The sequence below is a fragment of the Galleria mellonella genome, unplaced genomic scaffold (assembly GCF_026898425.1).
Source record: "Galleria mellonella isolate WM207_F2 unplaced genomic scaffold, CSIRO_AGI_GalMel_v1 utg87, whole genome shotgun sequence".
In the NCBI taxonomy this organism is placed as follows: domain Eukaryota; kingdom Metazoa; phylum Arthropoda; class Insecta; order Lepidoptera; family Pyralidae; genus Galleria; species Galleria mellonella.
The window spans coordinates 1947984-1966074 of NW_026442166.1; the positions used below are offsets into that span (position 1 = coordinate 1947984).

The following is an 18091-nucleotide window of genomic DNA, read 5'->3' on the forward strand; positions in this document are numbered from 1 at the left end:
GTAATCTATACTGCTACCATAAATTTGATTCACCTACTAATGAGTGCAGTTTATGATTTTCCTTGTCATATTGAAAAGCCTAGAACTCAAAGCCACATAACATGAAAATTAGAAAGTTGCATATTCCTAATCTATGGTTGCAGCCGTAGTCAGACATCTGTCATTCTTTCGTTGTCATCCTTGACACAAATTATTATTCATTCATTCATTTCATTGTCTTGTCAACGAGTCGTTGCCGACGAGTCGCATTTTTAGTGCTTTCTTAAATTATAAAAAAAAGACGCATAACCATCTCACAAAATGGGTTCCAAATTACAGGAGTACAAAGACACGTTAGAGCGTAATTTGAACGATAAAAGCAAACCATGGACGAAATATTTCGAAGCGGCAGAGCAGAAAACCGGCGTGAACAGGGTTTACCTATTCGCTGGTGCGTTAATTTTCCACGTTTATTTTTATCCTTAGCGGTGGCTTTGACGTTTCAAATCTTAACATCTCTTATGCAGGTCTGGTGGCGTTCACTGGTTTATATTTAGTGTTTGGATTCGGGGCTGAATTGATATGCAATTCGATTGGTTTTGTATACCCGGCCTATAGATCGATGAAAGCCCTCGAATCGCCACAAAAAGACGACGATACCAAATGGCTCACTTACTGGGTGGTGTACGCGTGTTTCTCTATCGTCGAATACTTCTCTGATTTCATCGTGGGCTGGTTCCCGCTTTATTGGTTAATAAAGGTTAGTATTGCCATATGTTACTGATTATACACGTTACTAGTAAGTTTAAAAATGAATATCAAAATTAAAGTATATATGATTTTACATAAACTTAACAGAATTGCACTTTGATCGTTACTGTTATATGGTTGACTTTTAAAATCCTTTTATAAAAGCTACCCTATTTTTTACTGTATTTTGTATATTCTTTATTATAAGAAAGGATAGAAAAGTAAAACAGTCTTGGTAAACTTTATTAACAAATTAAAGGGCAGAATTACTACTGTCTTTTAGAAACCTCTTGTTAATTAGATTGAAACATTTTCAACAATATGTGAGTAACTTCAGGTTGGATTGAAATGTGTTTAATGATATTATGAACAATTTTCTTATATTAATATATAGTTGTTTGCCATAACAAAAGCAATTGATTTTTCTGATTACTCCATTGGGTTTATATTTTTTTTTTTTTTGTGAATAAATTATAACTAAAGATATTAAAAGTCACAAGATATACTTCTAATTTAATAAAAAAAAAATTAATGTAACATTTTATAATGATTTTAAATGGATTTTTTCTATTTACTATTTGAGAAATCTGCTTGGGGTACATGCATTTTAAAATCTAAAAATCTTAACATTTGTTGTTCACTCTAATCTCCAAATATGTTTGACCGATTTTAATGAAATTTTACAAAATTAATATTGTTTTTTTAATTTGAGACAAGAATAGTTTTCAATGCAATAGGAAAAAATAGACCCAGTAGGTGGCAAAACAGTGTTTTCTGAATCATCATATTTAGCCTTTAACTGTCTACTGCTGAACATAAGCCTCCCCCTTGGGGGATTTTGCCAGTAGTTGCCACGCTGGGCAAGCGGGCTGGCAACCGCAGTTGAGCTTTGGCTCTCTCACTCTCCCTTAGTCACTTCTTACGACACCCGTGGAAATGGAAGGAGTAGCCTATTCTATGCCAGGACCACATGTGATGTTTTGCCGCACCAAATGTCTTACTTTCATTCATTTTCCAAAATAATTGCATAGTCAAGAGTTTTTACTTTAGTTATATCTATAGTACCCTGACCTACCCTTACTATGGGGGGGGGGAGGGATTGTTAGCAATGGGGTTTGACAGCCCCATTGCTACCAATATGCCCTGTTAGGTCAACCTCCGCATAGTTCCCCCTGGAAACCATCGTGAACAATTCTTATTGAATTCGTCACAATGGGCTGACTGACCTGCTTCATCCTCACCTATCATCCTTCACTGGTGCCCCGCCGGTGTATACCGTTAGCGCGGGTGGGGTTACCATTCCATTATCACCCATTAAAAACCCTTACTATGGGAAACATCAAGATGGTCAGTCTCATCATATACACACAGGTTAATAAGGGTATATATGACAGTATATTCTATGATACCCGTACATACATGATACTAAACATGTTAATTGATATTGTTATTTAATAATATTAGATTATCAAACAAACCAAGCCTTAATGCCAAGTGTTAATTATGTACTTCATCATTAGACTGAACTAGGAACAGAAAATACAAAAAAAATATATATATATATTGCTTTGAAACTACCTATTACAGTAGGCAGCAGTGATCTACTTATCACATATCTCATTATGAACACTACATAAACTTGTTAATTACTATTGCATTTTTAACGGTTTAGAATCTACATGTTATGCGCTAGACTTGCGTAAGAATTATAAAATATTTAAAACTCTATGTTACATTGCCGTGTTAACACTGTAACCACAAATTTGATCTCTATATTCCAAGTCTTAAAATACAATTGGATTTGAGAAATGATTAGTAGATATTACATACAAGATGTAATAGTTACTAAATAATCCTCCATCCAATAAAGGTTTATTACCAATACCTATGTCTGCTGTCGTAGATTTGGGAGCATTCAAAAACTGAATAAATATTGCCTATTCAATAATAGAAATATTCTTTGTATAGGTAGTCTAACGTCATAATATGGAATTTGTCATTAGGGTGCATAAGTTTTTAAAGACTGTTTTGGATCTGCAACTTTTTTTTTTTATTTGAGAAGCAGATCTTAAGGATCATCTTAAGAAGCATCTTTTGATGCTTAAATGTTTTAAAATATAAATATATTGCATATCAAATATTATTTAAGATCAATTTGAAAAAAAAAAAAACTATTGAGGATAAATTTTTATGTTTATTGAGAGAACATTCCTTCAAAAGTATGGCTATGATATTATTATCTGTCATATCAAATTTATAGAGCATTTACAAATTGCTGTGTGCACGCATTTAAATCCATTAGTATTTCAACTTAATGTATTATGTAATGTTATGAACTGAATGTCTGCACATCCTTTCACTTTAAATTCAGTAAGACTTTTCTTGTACATATTGTACAGTCAAGCGATTAATTAACTATATAATTGACTAGTATCTTTTGCGACTTTGCTCACACAAATTAGCATGTGAAGTTAAGTTATAATTTTATTAAGAAGTTAGGATGGATCAAATGTTTAAGCGTGATTGAGTAACAAACATCCAAACATCTTCATAAATTTTAGCATTTATGATAGTAAGATATAATTACTGTGTGCTCCCGGCATAGATTAGGCCACCTCTTCCTTTCCCGTGAATATGGTAAGAGGCGACTAAGGGATGGGCAGCAGCGTCCCTCTTAAAACATCTCTAGAGCCTACCTGCGGTTGCTAAGCCTGGCAACTATTGGCAAACCTTCCAAGGGAGAGCCTTATGTTCGGCAATGGACAGTTAAAGGCTGATATGATGACATAAATATAATTACAATAAATATTGCAAATAAAAGTAGGCACGAATCCCTTTAGAATTTAACGGAAGTGACTAAAATTTATGAATCAATAATAATTTTGATGATAAGATATTTGTAGACTATTTATTGCCCACAGGCTGATAAAAATGAACTACTAATATAAAATCAACACATACATTAAGTACTTATAATAGGTTTATGACATACAACCATTATTCAATTTATTCCATGATAATATGAACAAAAATTGTTTTAAAAAATACTTTATAAAAATAATTAAAGATTCCCACAAAAAATCCGCCTTCAATTGTGATCAAACCAACGATTTTGATTTAAAAACTGAAACTGAAATGAACCGATTACCTTTTCAGTTAAAAAAGGAATTTTTCAAATCGGTTTAAAATTGACAGAGTAATAATAATAATAATAAACTCTTTATTGCGCACAAAAGAGATGTATACAAGGAGTATTTATACAGAATGTGCATGTACAAAAGGCGGCCTTATCGCTAAAAGCAATCTTATAGACAACAGAGTAATAAAGTAACAAATATAATAAGAATACAACTATATTGAGAACCTCCTTCTGTTTCAAGTCGGTTGAAAAAGAGTAACTGTTACCTATGTTTCGCTGAGCATATTATAATACAAGCCTAGGACTAATTTGATTTATTAATAGTGTTTTCCATTATCATAGAGTGTTTTCTTTTGTAATGGTTCACAATAGAATGGTAAGCCTGCCAGCGTATGCTGGTAACACTGGTGGAGCACTGTGATTTTCAACCGATTTTAAAAAAAGAAGAGATTCTCAAATCGGTTGTATTTTTTTTATGTTTACCTACCTCGTAACTCTGTTATTTATATATTGATTTGAAAAGATTGGGCACATAGAAATTTTTAAAAAATTAAAATAACTGCTTTTGCCAACATTGAAAATGGTATTTTTTTTTTTTATTTTTATTCGAGGAACAAATTCTTAAATTGTTATAGATTATATTCGTGTTACTTTGCAGCCAAAACTTGTTTATATTTTATCTTAATGAATTTATTAATTTACCTAAGTATAATTTATCGGGGTGAAGGACTTTATAATAGTTGTCAGTAGGATAGGTCATTAATGCAATTGTTATAGGTATATAGCTATACCGTCTAGCTCTGTTATTTCATTATTTTTAAGATGATTCTATTAGCAACTTAACAGGGCAAACAATCTGACGGCTCACCTGATGGAAAGTGTTAACCATCGCCTATAGACATGAGCAGTACCATGGACATAACAGAGTATACTGTTTTGCCCATGATACCTCCCATGCTTTGCCATTTCTGAGGACTCGGGTGTTATTCCTCTGTACTCTGTAAATTCACTGCCATATCCCACCCTTCAAATTGAAACACAACCATGCAAACAACTTTTTTACGGTAGAAACACGAATGGGACAGATGTGCTCAAGCAAATAACTTGTACAAAGTCTCCCTCTGGTAACTGGTTAGATTCAACCAATACATAGTGAAATTACATTTATATTTAGCCATAAATAGTTAGTAATTGGCCGTGTGGTCCGGGTATAGAATAGATCAACTCCTTCCTTTCCCGTGGGTGTTGTAAGAGTCGACTAAGGGAGGGCGATGGGCAGCAGCGTCCCTCTTAAAACATCTCTAAAAGCCTAACTGCGGTTACCAACCCGCCTGTCAAGCATTGCAACTATAGGCAAAACTTTTTTTTTATACAACTTAGAATGGCTAACAAGCTGACGGCCCACCTGATGGTAACCGTCGCCTATAGACATGAGCAGTACCATGAACATTATAGAGTATACTGTTTCGCCCATGATGGGCAGGGCTTATGTCCAGCAGTGGACAGTTTACGGTTTAAATAATAATAATAATAATAATGTCTGAAATTTAAACGTACTATCCTAATCACCGCAGGTGCAACCATGGTTTACGTGAACAATTTTTGTAAATTAATCGACCTTGATAATGAACTTTGTTACTTTGTTATATTACCTAATTGGTCGACGGATGACGTAAATTTGATCCGTACGCCTACAGAAGCGAAATATTACGTAATACCTAATGCTTGGGTATTCTATATTACTTCAATGGTAAAAATAAGCATAAATCTGTCAAGCATGGCGACTACTAACAAAACACACCAAGGAGGTTTCTGTTCCGCCCATGATACCAATGGGTTGCTATTACTGAGGACCAAGGTGTTATTCCTCTGTACCCTGTAAATTCACTGCTACATTCCACCCGTCAAACCGAAACATAGCCATGCAAACACAACTTCATGCTTCACGGTAGAAACACGGATTGAGGTACCCAAGAAAATGACTTTTGTACAAAGTCTCACTCAATGGCCAATATATAGATATTGTAAGATAGATAATTAGATATTGAAAGATAGGTATGTAGATATTGAAAGATAGGTATGTAGATATTGAGAGATAGGTGTATAGATATTGCAAGATAGGTATATAGATATCGAAAGATATGTGTATAGATATTCAAAGATAGGTATATAGATATTGCAAGATAGGTATATAGATATTGAAAGATAGGTATGTAGATATTGAAAGACATGTATATAGATATTGTAAGATAGGTATATAGATATCGACAGATAGGTAGTTATATTGAAAGATCAATGTATAGATATTGAAATTTCAATTATAGATATTGTATAATCAATATATAGATATTGTAGGATCAATATATAGATATTGTAAGTTCAATATATAGATAAAAAATGAAAATATCGTTAAATTGTTATTTCATATTTAGATAGATTATCAATTTTTATTCTCTCAAATGTGACTGTTAACTAACTTTAATTATACGAGCTTTTTTTACAGTTTTTTTTTTTATTATTATTATTATTTTCTACATTGCAGTGCATCTTCATTATATGGTGCTACTTGCCCACGGAGTACAACGGCTCGCTGATCATCTACCACCGCATCATTCGCCCGTACTATCAGAAGCACCACGGGCGCATCGACAACATAGCTGCCTCCGGTATGTTACGCTTTCAATATAGATAGACATTGTTTCCTCCAAAAGATTCCAGTAGTAAACTTATAAATACAAATAATTACAAGAAATGTTCATACTGAGAAAACAATGGGTGACCTCATCCTTAAAAGAGATCTCTTCCAGGCAACCTTTGAATGGATTATGTATTTATATTCACACCACACAGTTACTCTTCTTTTTTTCGTTTAAGAGAAATAAAAATTTCTTTAAATGTTCTATTAAAAATATAAGCATCATTTAAACAAATTCACTGTATAAATGAATTGAATCGAAGCATATTTCGATTTAATCTCACATTTATATACTTACACTGATAAATTATGTATACTAAATCAATTATGTACACGAAAAATATTTTTTTTTTTTTTAATATTAAAATAATGGTTAGTATTTAAATTCGAAAATCGAATTCCGTGCTAAAACACGCTCTTAAGCAACTAGAACTGCTCATAAAATAAGAAAAGTCACTTTTATGTGTATGTATGTGTGTGGTATGTGGTATGTATAGGATGTGACGTCATTACTACCCAAATATAGTACCAAATATGTGTAAGCTACCAGTCGATTAGTAAAAGAACGTCAATCCTTAGCACATTTTTACATTACACACACGACATTGTTCAAATCTGTGGTGTCATATGTTATTACCGCGCAGTAGTTAGTAAAGTTCACCTTTATATCGTCGATTGCTTGGGTACCTCTGTCCCATTCGTGTTTCAACCGTGAAGCAGTTGTGTTTGCATGACTGTGTTTCGGTTTGAAGGGTGGGATATGGCGTGAATTTACTGGGTACGGAGGAATAACACTTGAGTCCTCAGGAATGGCAACGCATGGGGGGTATCATGAAACAGTATACTCTGTTATGTCCATGGTACTGCTCATGTCTATAGGCGACGGTTACCACTTTCCATCAGGTGGGCCGTCAGCTTGTTTGCCATTCTAAGTTGTATAAAAAAAAAACATAAACAAACTGCAAATTTACCTTTACACTTGACGTTCCAATAGCTAAGTGTAAATGGCTCCCAATATTTAGGGAAACGGAAAGGATGGAAAAGGAATGTATGAGTGAATGAATGTATATTTATTTACAAGAAACATGGTAAGTATATGGATGTTAACAATAGGTATAAGTCCATATATTTCGCCATAGTTAGGCATGAAAAATTTAAAGCCCAAAAAGTATAAATGTTAATATTAAAAAAACGGTCAGTGCACCTGTATCAAGATTTAATATGCTAGCATTATCTAAAATTCATATAAGTTCAATTCATAATAAATAAAATTATGTACATAAGTATTAGAACTTTTGAACGGAAAAAGAATGCAATAGAATGAATGAATTTTTTACTGAACGGGGCGTTATTTTGCTGAAATCAAGTTACTATATAGTTAGCTGATTAGGATTATTTTGTTTAATTCGAAAATTTACAACTATTATTGTTACCAGAACTTCTGTTACCTTTCATGTTACATCAATCTCCGACCACCATTCAGTCCACGCACATTTTGCGTCACGTTATTTTGCTGAAATCAAGTTACTATATAGTTAGTTGATTAGGATTATTTTGTTTAATTCAAAAATTTACTACTATTATTGTTACCAGAATTTCTGTTACCTTTCATGTTACATCAATCTCCGACCGCTATTCAGTCCACGCACATTTTGCATCACGTGTTTCACTTCTAAACAAGGCATCTTCAGGCAAATTAATAGATTGCTGCTCGAAGCCTAGTGTTATAAGTTTGGGCGTCGAATTCTAATCAACTAACTAGTGGAATGAATGAGACAAATTTGAATGAAGATGAATGAATTACGTTCGCTTTCTTGCCCGATGTGGACTTTTTTTTATTTATTTTCTTTGAATAATAGTGCTCAATTAAAGAAATAGACAGACAGACCAGTGGGAGACTTTGTACAAAAGTCATTTGCTTGGGCACCTCTGACCCGTGCCGTGAAGCAGTCGTGTTTGCATGGCTGTTTCGGTTTAAAGGGTGGGATATGGCAGTGAATTTACAGGATACAGAGGAATAACACTTGAGTCCTCAGGAATGGCAACGTATGGGAGATATCATGGGCGAAACAGAATACTCTGTTATGTCCATGGTCCGGCTCATGTCTATAGCCGATTACCACTTTCCATCAGGTGTGCCGTCAGCTTGATTGCCATTCTAAGTTGAAATAAAAAAAAATATCGTCTTCATGTGCGATCAACCCTTTTCTAAATTCAAATTACTCGTATCGTTTCTTTGATTTTTTTTTTAATATTTGTATTAAAATTGGAAACTACAATTTTAGGTATAGAAAATGTTGACAAAGTGGATGTGATGAAGCTTGTCACTGACTCAATTGATAATATACGGAAGTCATTCAAGGATCAGCACACAGATTAAGTAGCGTATGTACAAAAAAAAAGGACAATATTGAGCTTTGCATGGCAATTTTTTTTTATTATTTCTGCCGTTAACTGTCCAGTGCTGGACATAAGTCTTCCCCATAAGGGGAGTTTTGTCAGTAGTTGCCACGCTTGGCAATCTTTATGGAAATATTTATACACTGTCCATTTATGTATTGCTAATGTAACGTAGCTGCACTGCTAACTTCTAATATCTTTACGTCAGAAAACATAGACTTATTTAAAGTGACATTTCGAATGAATGTCTATGATAGATAGATAGATAGATATATAATTTATTTGCATTAAGGCACACAAATAACAATTTTATATATATATATATATATATATATATATATATATCCGAACTATTTTGGGCAAAATATTTTCTAAAAAATTTGACCTGTTTCCAAAATGAACTGACACCTCAGGCCCTCGTAGGCAAAATACATTAAAAATCTTTCCTATTCATACAATATACTTAACAATTTAAAAACTTCATTCATTTATCAAGATATAACCAAATAAATAGACATACAATTAAAAGTTAGTTTATATTAGTAAGGGTACTACTAGCTAACACCACAGACTGGGGGGAAGGGATTGTTCGTAATGGGGTTTAACAGCTCCATTGCTAGCAATATATCCTATCAGGTCGACCTCCACGCGGGTCCTCCTGTAAACAATTTTGACTAATTCTTTATGAATTTGTCTTTATGGGCCAGCTAACCTGCTTTCTCACCTGTCATCCCTCACTGGTGTTCCGTCTGCGTATACCGACAGCGTAGGCGGGGTTACTATTCCATTATCATCCATAAAAAAAACCACAGACTGACGGCAAACTTTTTTGCTCCCTACCACCACCTACGGAGTTAACTTTTTTATCGTAATAAAAATCAAATTGAAGCAAATGTCTACAAAATGTTATTAGAATCGATTGAGCTATTTTGAAGATTTTTCTTTATGCAACTTAGAATGACAAACAAGCTGACGGCCCACCTTATGTAAAGTGGTAACCGTCGCCTATAGACATAAGCAGTACCATGGACAAAACAGAGTATACTGTTTCGCCCATGATACCTCCCATGCGTTACCATTCTTGAGGATTTTGGTTTTATTCCTGTGTACCCTGTAAATTCACTGCCATATACCACTCTTCAAACCGAAACACAGCCATGCAAACACAACTGCTGGTAGAAACACGAATGGGACAGAGGTGCCCAAGCAAACGACTTTTGTACAAAGCTCCCTCTGGTGATTAGATCAGCATGAACAAAAGTCGTGACACAGGACTTTTATTATTATTTATTATTAGATTTGTTTTAAAAAATACCTTTTATTTCTTAAAAGAAATCAATGTCCGCCAATTGGTGCAAGTCGCGAACGTCAAGATTGAGAGCTCTATGAAAAAGTTTTCCAAATGAACCTGTATTGTTGCTGTTACAATCAGCGAAGTACGTTCGTACATTGCATTATATTCATAATAACATTATCTTACTAGTGCTGCCATCTGTAGACTTTAGCTATGAATTGGTTGGACGAAGATTCCGTGGAAATATATAATGTATAAATGTTAAAATTTTAATAAAAGAGCACTTATCTGATGTTGATGCTCTCACGAGTTGGATAATCAAATAGTACTGTTTTGTACATATAAATACGGATCATTTTACTTCGATTACAATACGTCGTTAACTATTGTAGAAATAGTTTCAGAATTTTTATCATTTTAGTTATAAAGAGAATTAGGTAGTTTTTTTATTTTTAGAATGTAGCTGTATATTTATTCTGATAAAATTATTACAGTCCATCTATTTTATTTTATTTATTCATAAACAATAATAAATAAATAATTCATAAATAATAATACAGTGAAGTCGACAATTAAATAATAACCAGAGGGAGACTTTGTACAAAAGTCGATTGCTTGGGTACCTCTGTCCCATTCGTGTTTCAACCGTGAAGCTGTTGTGTTTACATGGCTGTGTTTCGGTTTGAAGAGTGGGATATAGCGTGAATTTACTGGGTACGGAAAAATAACACCTGAGTCCTCAGGAACGGCAATGCATGGGGGGTATCATGAGCGAAGCAGTATACTTTGTTATGTCCATGGTACTGCTCATGTTTATAGGCGAAGGTTACCATTTTCCATCAGGTGGGCCGTCAGCTTGTTTGCCATTCTCAGTTGTATAAAAAAAAAGTTACAACATAAAAATCAGGAAAGTTAGTCTATTTTTATTTTAGTGAAGTAAGCCGAAACTTATTCATCACAAAACGCCAGTATCAATAAGCCATTAGGTATATAGGGATTAGATATGATATTATGTTTATATAATCAAATATAGTCTTAAATAACACGATATAGAATTTAAAATTCATTCCACAATAGGATAAGGAAAATAAATATATTTATTTCATTTATGAAGTAACCATCGCACGGCCATCGTATTGTGTGCATGATTTATTGATATATGGAGTTTGAAAAGATAGAATTCAATGTTTTTAATAAAAAAATACGCGACTAAGGGAACTTATTAGTCGAAGGATGGGCAGTGACGTCCCTCTTAAAACATCAACATACTAGAGGGAGGCTTTGTACAAAAGTCATTTGCTTGGATACCTTTGTCCGTGTTTCTACCGTGGTACAGTTGTGTTTGCATAGCTGTGTTGCGATTTAAAGTGTGAAATATGGCAGTGAATTTACAGGGTACAGAGGAATAACACTTGAGTCCTCGGGAATGGCAACGCATGGGGGTATCATGGGCGAAACAGTATACTCTGTTATGTCCATGGTACTGCTCATATCTATAGGCGACGGTTACCACTTTTCATCAGGTTGGCCGTCAGCTTGTTTGCCATTCTAAGTTGCATAAAAAAATCAAACGCTAACTGCGGCTGCCAAGCATGGCAACAACTAGCAAAACCCTCCTTTATGGGGGAGGCTTATGTGTATCAGCAGTGAACAATAACGACTGATATGGTGATGAAAAATAAAAAAAAGAACCTTGAAAGTGATCAGAAAGTCAGGCATTTATGATTTTTAGCAAAAAATAAAATTTTGTCTTTTTTCGTCCATATTTCCACCTCCGTAGATCGTGTACGCTATTATAACTATATCATGCCATTATATTATTTTAGGTAAAGAGGAATAAAGCGTAACATATACAACGTTGGTAAGTTGTGTAGAAAAAAATGCTAAACTGCTGGAAATGACTAACAAACGCTTTTTAATAAGATATATCTGGCAGGAGATATTTTGTCCATAATATGTTGTTTAATCAATCCCTTAGTGCCGGTTTACATTTGATTATTCACTTCAAACTCGCTACAGCAGGCTGATTTGATACAATTATAAAACTAAATAAATGGGTTACTCCACTTGCGCTATTGGGAAAATGATAATAGATGTGGTTGAAATAAAGTCAATTGGACCATTGTGATGAATTTACTAAAAATAAACCACAATTCCCAAAGTGCTATCAACGAGGGCTAATAATCCGTCTTGGGGGACTTATGTATGACTGCTGGTAAGTGCTAACCCGCTACTGTCATAGTGTAAATTGCTTTTAAGTCAATGCAGCGAAAGCAAATCAAAACTGATCTGTCTAGTGAGACGATAAGTCTAGTAACAAAGTTGGTATTAGTAATTGGGGTTAACAACCCCATTGCTAGCAATATAGGAAATATTGTTAGCAATCAGGCCGACCTTCACGCGGTTCCCCCTGGAAACCATCGTGATTGATTTATTTTTGAATTCATCACGATCAGCTAACTGACTTGCTTCCTTCTCATCTATGATCCGTCACTGGTGCCTCGCCAGTGTATGTCGTTAGCGCAAGCGGGATTATTATTCCATTATCGTCGATTAAAAAAAGTATCAACGTGTGGATACAATGTAAACCTGCACTTGAAAAATCACTCGTCTCGTGTAATATATTATGTATATTGTATCTTTCATATGAGCTGAAGAAAAGTAAAAAAATTGGCTTCATATTCTGGGTGTTAGAAAAAAATCCTTTCGCCCTTTCCAAATGGAATTTATAATTCCATTTAAACCAGCAACTGGATGGAATATATCATTGATTGATTTTAATGTTCATTTAGTTAGTGTGGGAAATGGTCCTTCACTCTCGGATAATTGATCTAAACGTTTATTAAAGTAGTATAGGGGTCGCTTCTTATCTATAACACCATCAATCGTTTATATGCAGGGGAGACTTTGTACAAAAGTCGATTGCTTGGGTACCTCTGTCCCATACGTATTTCAACCGCTAAGCAGTTGTGTTTGCATGGCTGTGTTTCGGTTTGAAGGGTGGGATATGGCGTGAATTTACCGGGTACAGAGGAATAACACCTGAGTCCTCAGGAATGGCAACGCATGAGGGATATCATGAGCGAAACAGTATACTCTGTTATGTCCATGGTACTGCTTATGTCTATAGGCGACGATTACCACTTTCCATCAGGTGGGCCGTCAACTTGTTTGCCATTCTAAGTTGTATAAAAAAAAATATGCATAAACATATTATGTACAATTACAAACATAATACTCTAGAGTTTTTTTTATATAAAGCACTCTTTTTTTATTAATATCTATTTATATATCAGAATTTTAATAATATTTAATAATAGATTATATATATAGAGCATCAAGTGTCAACAGTTCAACTATTAGTCTTCTATTATAGTTCGACTCTTTTAAAATATATATATATATATATATATATATATATATATATATATATATATATGGAATGAATCAAAGCATTTGGCGTTCTTTTGTTTCTGCCTACCCTAATGGGAGACAAGCGTGATAAATGTGTATGTATGTATGTAAAAAATAGTAAAAACTATAATTCCCAATGGAGAAGTAGTTTTTGAAATATCAAATTAAAAATTTAGTATCAGAGATTTATTTTCTTGTTAAATATATTGTTACCTATTTATCACTGGAGATAGATTTTAATTGGATAGAAAAATATACACAAACTATATAATATTATACTGTGTATATGCATTATATTTTCTAATATCATTGTTTTTGTTGAATAAAGTCGACACAAATAACAGCAATCATTATGTTTATTACATAGCAGTGGTCTGTGATGAGATGGTAAAATGATGCAAACACGGATTTTTGCAGAGAAAAATGTATTAACAGCGACCAAGCAAGCAAGGAACAAAAATAACCAAAAATATAATTTAAAAATATAAATATAAAAATAGAGAATGCCATATGGCATTAAGCTCGCCATTTGTACAAAATTTTATTGTGCAATAAAGAATAAATAAAATAAATAAATAATAAATACAAATAAGAACATTCTAAAATTAAATATGTATAAAAAAAGTATAATAATATCCAAAGAGTTTACATCGGTCTGTCTTCAATAATGTTATTTTGATGAGTTGTTTAGTACCGTTAGAACAAATTTTATTCTTTTATTTGCATCTAGTTTTAGATCGTGCCGTGTAATATGTCCAATAGTCTGTATTTATTGTTTTTTTATGTAAATATGTATTATATGTAATTTCTTTTCTTTTCAACTATTACCTGTATGGTACAGATAAATCTAGATAGGTCTTGCACTAGCACATTTATAAGTACAAGTAATGTAGTCAGTCTATTATATTTGTAAGACATCACGAAAATGTCGCCATCTTGCCTTTTACACGCTTTCGTATGGACTCAATATTTTCTCTGTCAGCAGCATATTATTCTAACTAATCTGTACAGTAAAAGCTCCTTATTCACGCTTCCCTTATTCACGTTTTCACTATTCGCGGATTAAAAAATTGCGACCCAATACCTATATTTGCGGCTAAAGATTTCTGTATTCGCCGATCTAATCGGTACATATTATTAAAAAATATTACATATTATCCTTTGTAAACGTGTCGACAAATAGAGTAATAAAAAAGTAAAACAGACTCGATTACGACTATACCTAAAGTATTTTGTCAAATGCTAACGCAGCTGTATTCGCGGCATATTTACGGAGCGTATGTATACCCCGCGAATAAAGAGCTTTTACTGTATTAAATTTAATACCATCTACCTCTGTCCCTGACATTAAGGGCCCCGAAATTAATATAAGTGTGATGATTTTTTATTTAAGCAGATTTATTTATTTAGATATTTCTAAATTTGACACTAGTCTCATTCACACGAGAGTTATTTTACCGGCCAGTTTTCGAGAGAATTCTAGTTCTATATTTAGTTCTTTATAAAAGATTAGCTATCTCTTTCTGATCGGCGCGCGATAAAATAACTATTATGAGAATGAGGGCATCTATTATTTTTATATTTTAATCGCACTAATTTTGTGTTTATGAGCTTATCGCCTTGCACTGACTGGGGACTAACATTGCTTGTTTTATAACTAGATATATTCTGCCAGATATTTTTTTTTTTATATTAATAAAACTGATAGCATTTATGTATAATGTTGTAACATGTATGAAATTTATGCAATTTTAATATGCACATATTGTAATGTAATTTTAATGTAAATAGAATGAAATCAGTTAATAGCCATTTAATTAATTCTGCCCGTGTAACAGTGGATTCTTTTTTCCCAACAAAACACTGTGTTTTTTGTAGCAATTTTATATCAATATAAAATGTCTGTTTTACTTATAAATACACTCACTGTGTATTGTCGTTTGCGAGAATTGTTTTGAATTCATCCGGAAGTCTTCTTCAGGGGGCGTTTAGCGCTTTCCTCAGTGAGTTCATAATTTCCCGTATGTATATAGACTATAGACGTCAAATAAAAAATGAACATAAAATTTAAAAATAATATTAATACCTACATAGTAATATTTCAGAGATATTTATTAATTTATTTTTTCTCTTTTACAGCCTCGCGCTTGGTGACGGATGCAATTGGGAAGAACAACTAAATTTGTATAAAAAATGAAAAAAGTACAAACTGTTTCACATGCTTTTGCCACCAGCTTCTTCAGCACAATTTTTTAACTATAAAAAATAAATTTATAATCTGTGGTAAAATATTTTTGAATATCGAATTCAAGTAAGCGTAATCTATAGAACTGAAACTTATTACCTACAATATAAAGGTTAATAGGACCTGAGAACTGTCATCTGTATGATCAATGAAACAAAATTTCTCATAAAACCAATTTTGGATAAAAACAATTTGTTTTTAATTAAATATCTGTTTGAATTTGTTCATAAAAGTGTCACTTGTTTTTTTATTCAAATTTACCCGCCAAAAACCATAACCTGAATAATAATTCTGTATACCTTTATGGGTATATTGATAATACAAGTAGTATATTATGGTCTTTTAAAATTAAATCAAGAGAATGTTTAATATTTTTTTAAAATAGTGCATTACGTTTATTACTTACAAGGATTACATTATTCAATATTTTGACTTATTACTAAGGGTCAACACAGACCGACGGAGTAGCCCCGAAGATAATAATTCGTCATTCTTAATAGACTTTAGCTATTTGAATATATGGTTGAAATTTATATAATCATAGAAAAAGGGGGGCAAAGGCGTGACTGCTTGGCAAGAGTGAAAGAGAGAGATATAGTGTTGCTGAGTGTGTCTTGCGAACGATTTATTGCAATATGCCTTCACTCCGTCAGTCTGAACTGAACCTAAAGTAAAGCGCGTGTATAAAGGCCTAAATTTTGACAATATGAGCTTATAATGAATTTGTACTTTTTTAAACCAACTATGTATTCTTTTTATTATAGTCATGTATTATTATAATAACTCGTTTGTAAATCGTGTTTTTTTTTACAATTTTCTTAGACGTAAATTCTTAGTTGAATTTTTCTTCGGCTGATAATGTCTTAGGGCTTAGAAGCTAAGTAAACATCCCTTTTAGTTTATTTTCTATTTTAAGATCTCTATGTGGAACAATGAATTCTTATTTCAATAATAGATTTGCTCAAGGAATGTTAGTAGTATATCTGTTAAGTTTTTTTTCTGTTATGGTTGGAGTAATGTTAGTTTTCTAATGTTCCCAGAATGTATCCTTGAGTGTTGCCATAATATGACCTTTTTTAATTACGATTGAAAAATATTTTTGCATCATTGAAATCTTTTTTATAAAGATTTGGGAGTAATATGAAATGATATAATATATATTTCAATATTACCAGAATAAAACCTCGTGTGTCGCCATTAATGTTGATTTGTTCAAGCATTTTTCATTTTTATGCTTAAAATGTAAATCCATGTCGTGCCTTTGAATGATTGTCAGCATTGTATTCACTCAAGGAATTGTTAAACTTGTCATTTTTTCACGTAATAAAAAGGGATTCATTGTAATTTTTTTAGTTTTTTTTTTTTAACTTTTAGATATCTATTACCATAGTATACCAATCATACATACAGTAAGTTGGCGCATAAAGTATGTAGCAAAACGACACAGCAGCATCTAGCGTCTTTTTCTAGATCATGCCATGTCCATGTTCTTTCCGATTGAAAGAAAGAATAAGATGCGAGACTGCATCTCCACAGGTAACGGAAAGCATACGACACAGGCATATTAATTGCACCCACCCTTCAACCCCCCTCCCCCCTCCTATTACTATTCAATTAGGCGTGTAAGTCCCGGCATAGAATAGACCATCACTTCCTTTCCCGTGAGTGTCGTAAGAGGCGACGAAGGGAGCTTATGGTGGAGGGATGGGCAGCAGTCTCTCTTAAAATATCAAAAGCCAAACTGCGGTTCCAACCTATCTGCCAAACATAGCAACTACTGACAATTCCTCCCTTATGGGGAAGGTTATGTTCAGCAGTGGACAGTTAATGGTTGATATAATGTAATTATTACAATTATTTATTTGGGGTTGGCAACCACATATGTTTTACTTCCATTATTGTCATTTCCATATTCACTTCTTTCTGACTACATCACCTTTCATCACAAGTCCATCCGTGTCTTTTTAGGTCTTTTTCTGCCCTCATAACAGTTCTTATTCTTACTACACCTTTCAAGGATACTGCAGACATTTTAATAACATTTGTCCCATGTTATTAAAATGTTTCTATGTGTATATGTGTATCTGTCTTTTTTATCTTCACTACCAAAATTGATTATGATAAAAGTGTACATGTTTAAAACATTACCAGGAAACCAATAACACCATGACACTT

General features: G+C 33.1%; 1 protein-coding gene across 4 annotated transcripts; it reads left to right on the top strand.

Moving 5' to 3' along the window:
• Positions 1–199: 199 nt before the first annotated feature.
• LOC113519264 (receptor expression-enhancing protein 5) lies at positions 200–17260 on the top strand. Of its 4 annotated transcripts, XM_052902056.1 has the most exons (6): positions 200–430; positions 507–739; positions 6411–6534; positions 8849–8948; positions 12084–12118; positions 15811–15880. In XM_052902056.1, exons 1-4 carry the CDS (start codon positions 301–303, stop codon positions 8941–8943), a joined length of 582 nt encoding a protein of 193 aa, XP_052758016.1. In that variant the 5' UTR covers positions 200–300; the 3' UTR covers positions 8944–8948; positions 12084–12118; positions 15811–15880. The 4 variants fall into 4 exon arrangements, with proteins under 4 accessions (XP_052758016.1, XP_052758015.1, XP_052758018.1 ...); XM_052902055.1 differs by lacking the exon at positions 12084–12118; XM_052902058.1 differs by lacking the exon at positions 8849–8948 and having other exon boundaries at positions 201–430.
• The last annotated feature ends 831 nt before the right edge of the window (positions 17261–18091 follow it).

Excerpts from the sequence above, each read along its gene's own strand:
- LOC113519264 (XM_052902056.1), top strand. The coding sequence starts at position 301 with ATGGGTTCCAAATTACAGGAGTACAAAGACACGTTAGAGCGTAATTTG. Across the intron at positions 431-506 it reads CAGGGTTTACCTATTCGCTG|GTCTGGTGGCGTTCACTGGT; the intron begins GTGCGTTAATTT and ends TCTCTTATGCAG. Across the intron at positions 6,535-8,848 it reads CGACAACATAGCTGCCTCCG|GTATAGAAAATGTTGACAAA; the intron begins GTATGTTACGCT and ends CTACAATTTTAG.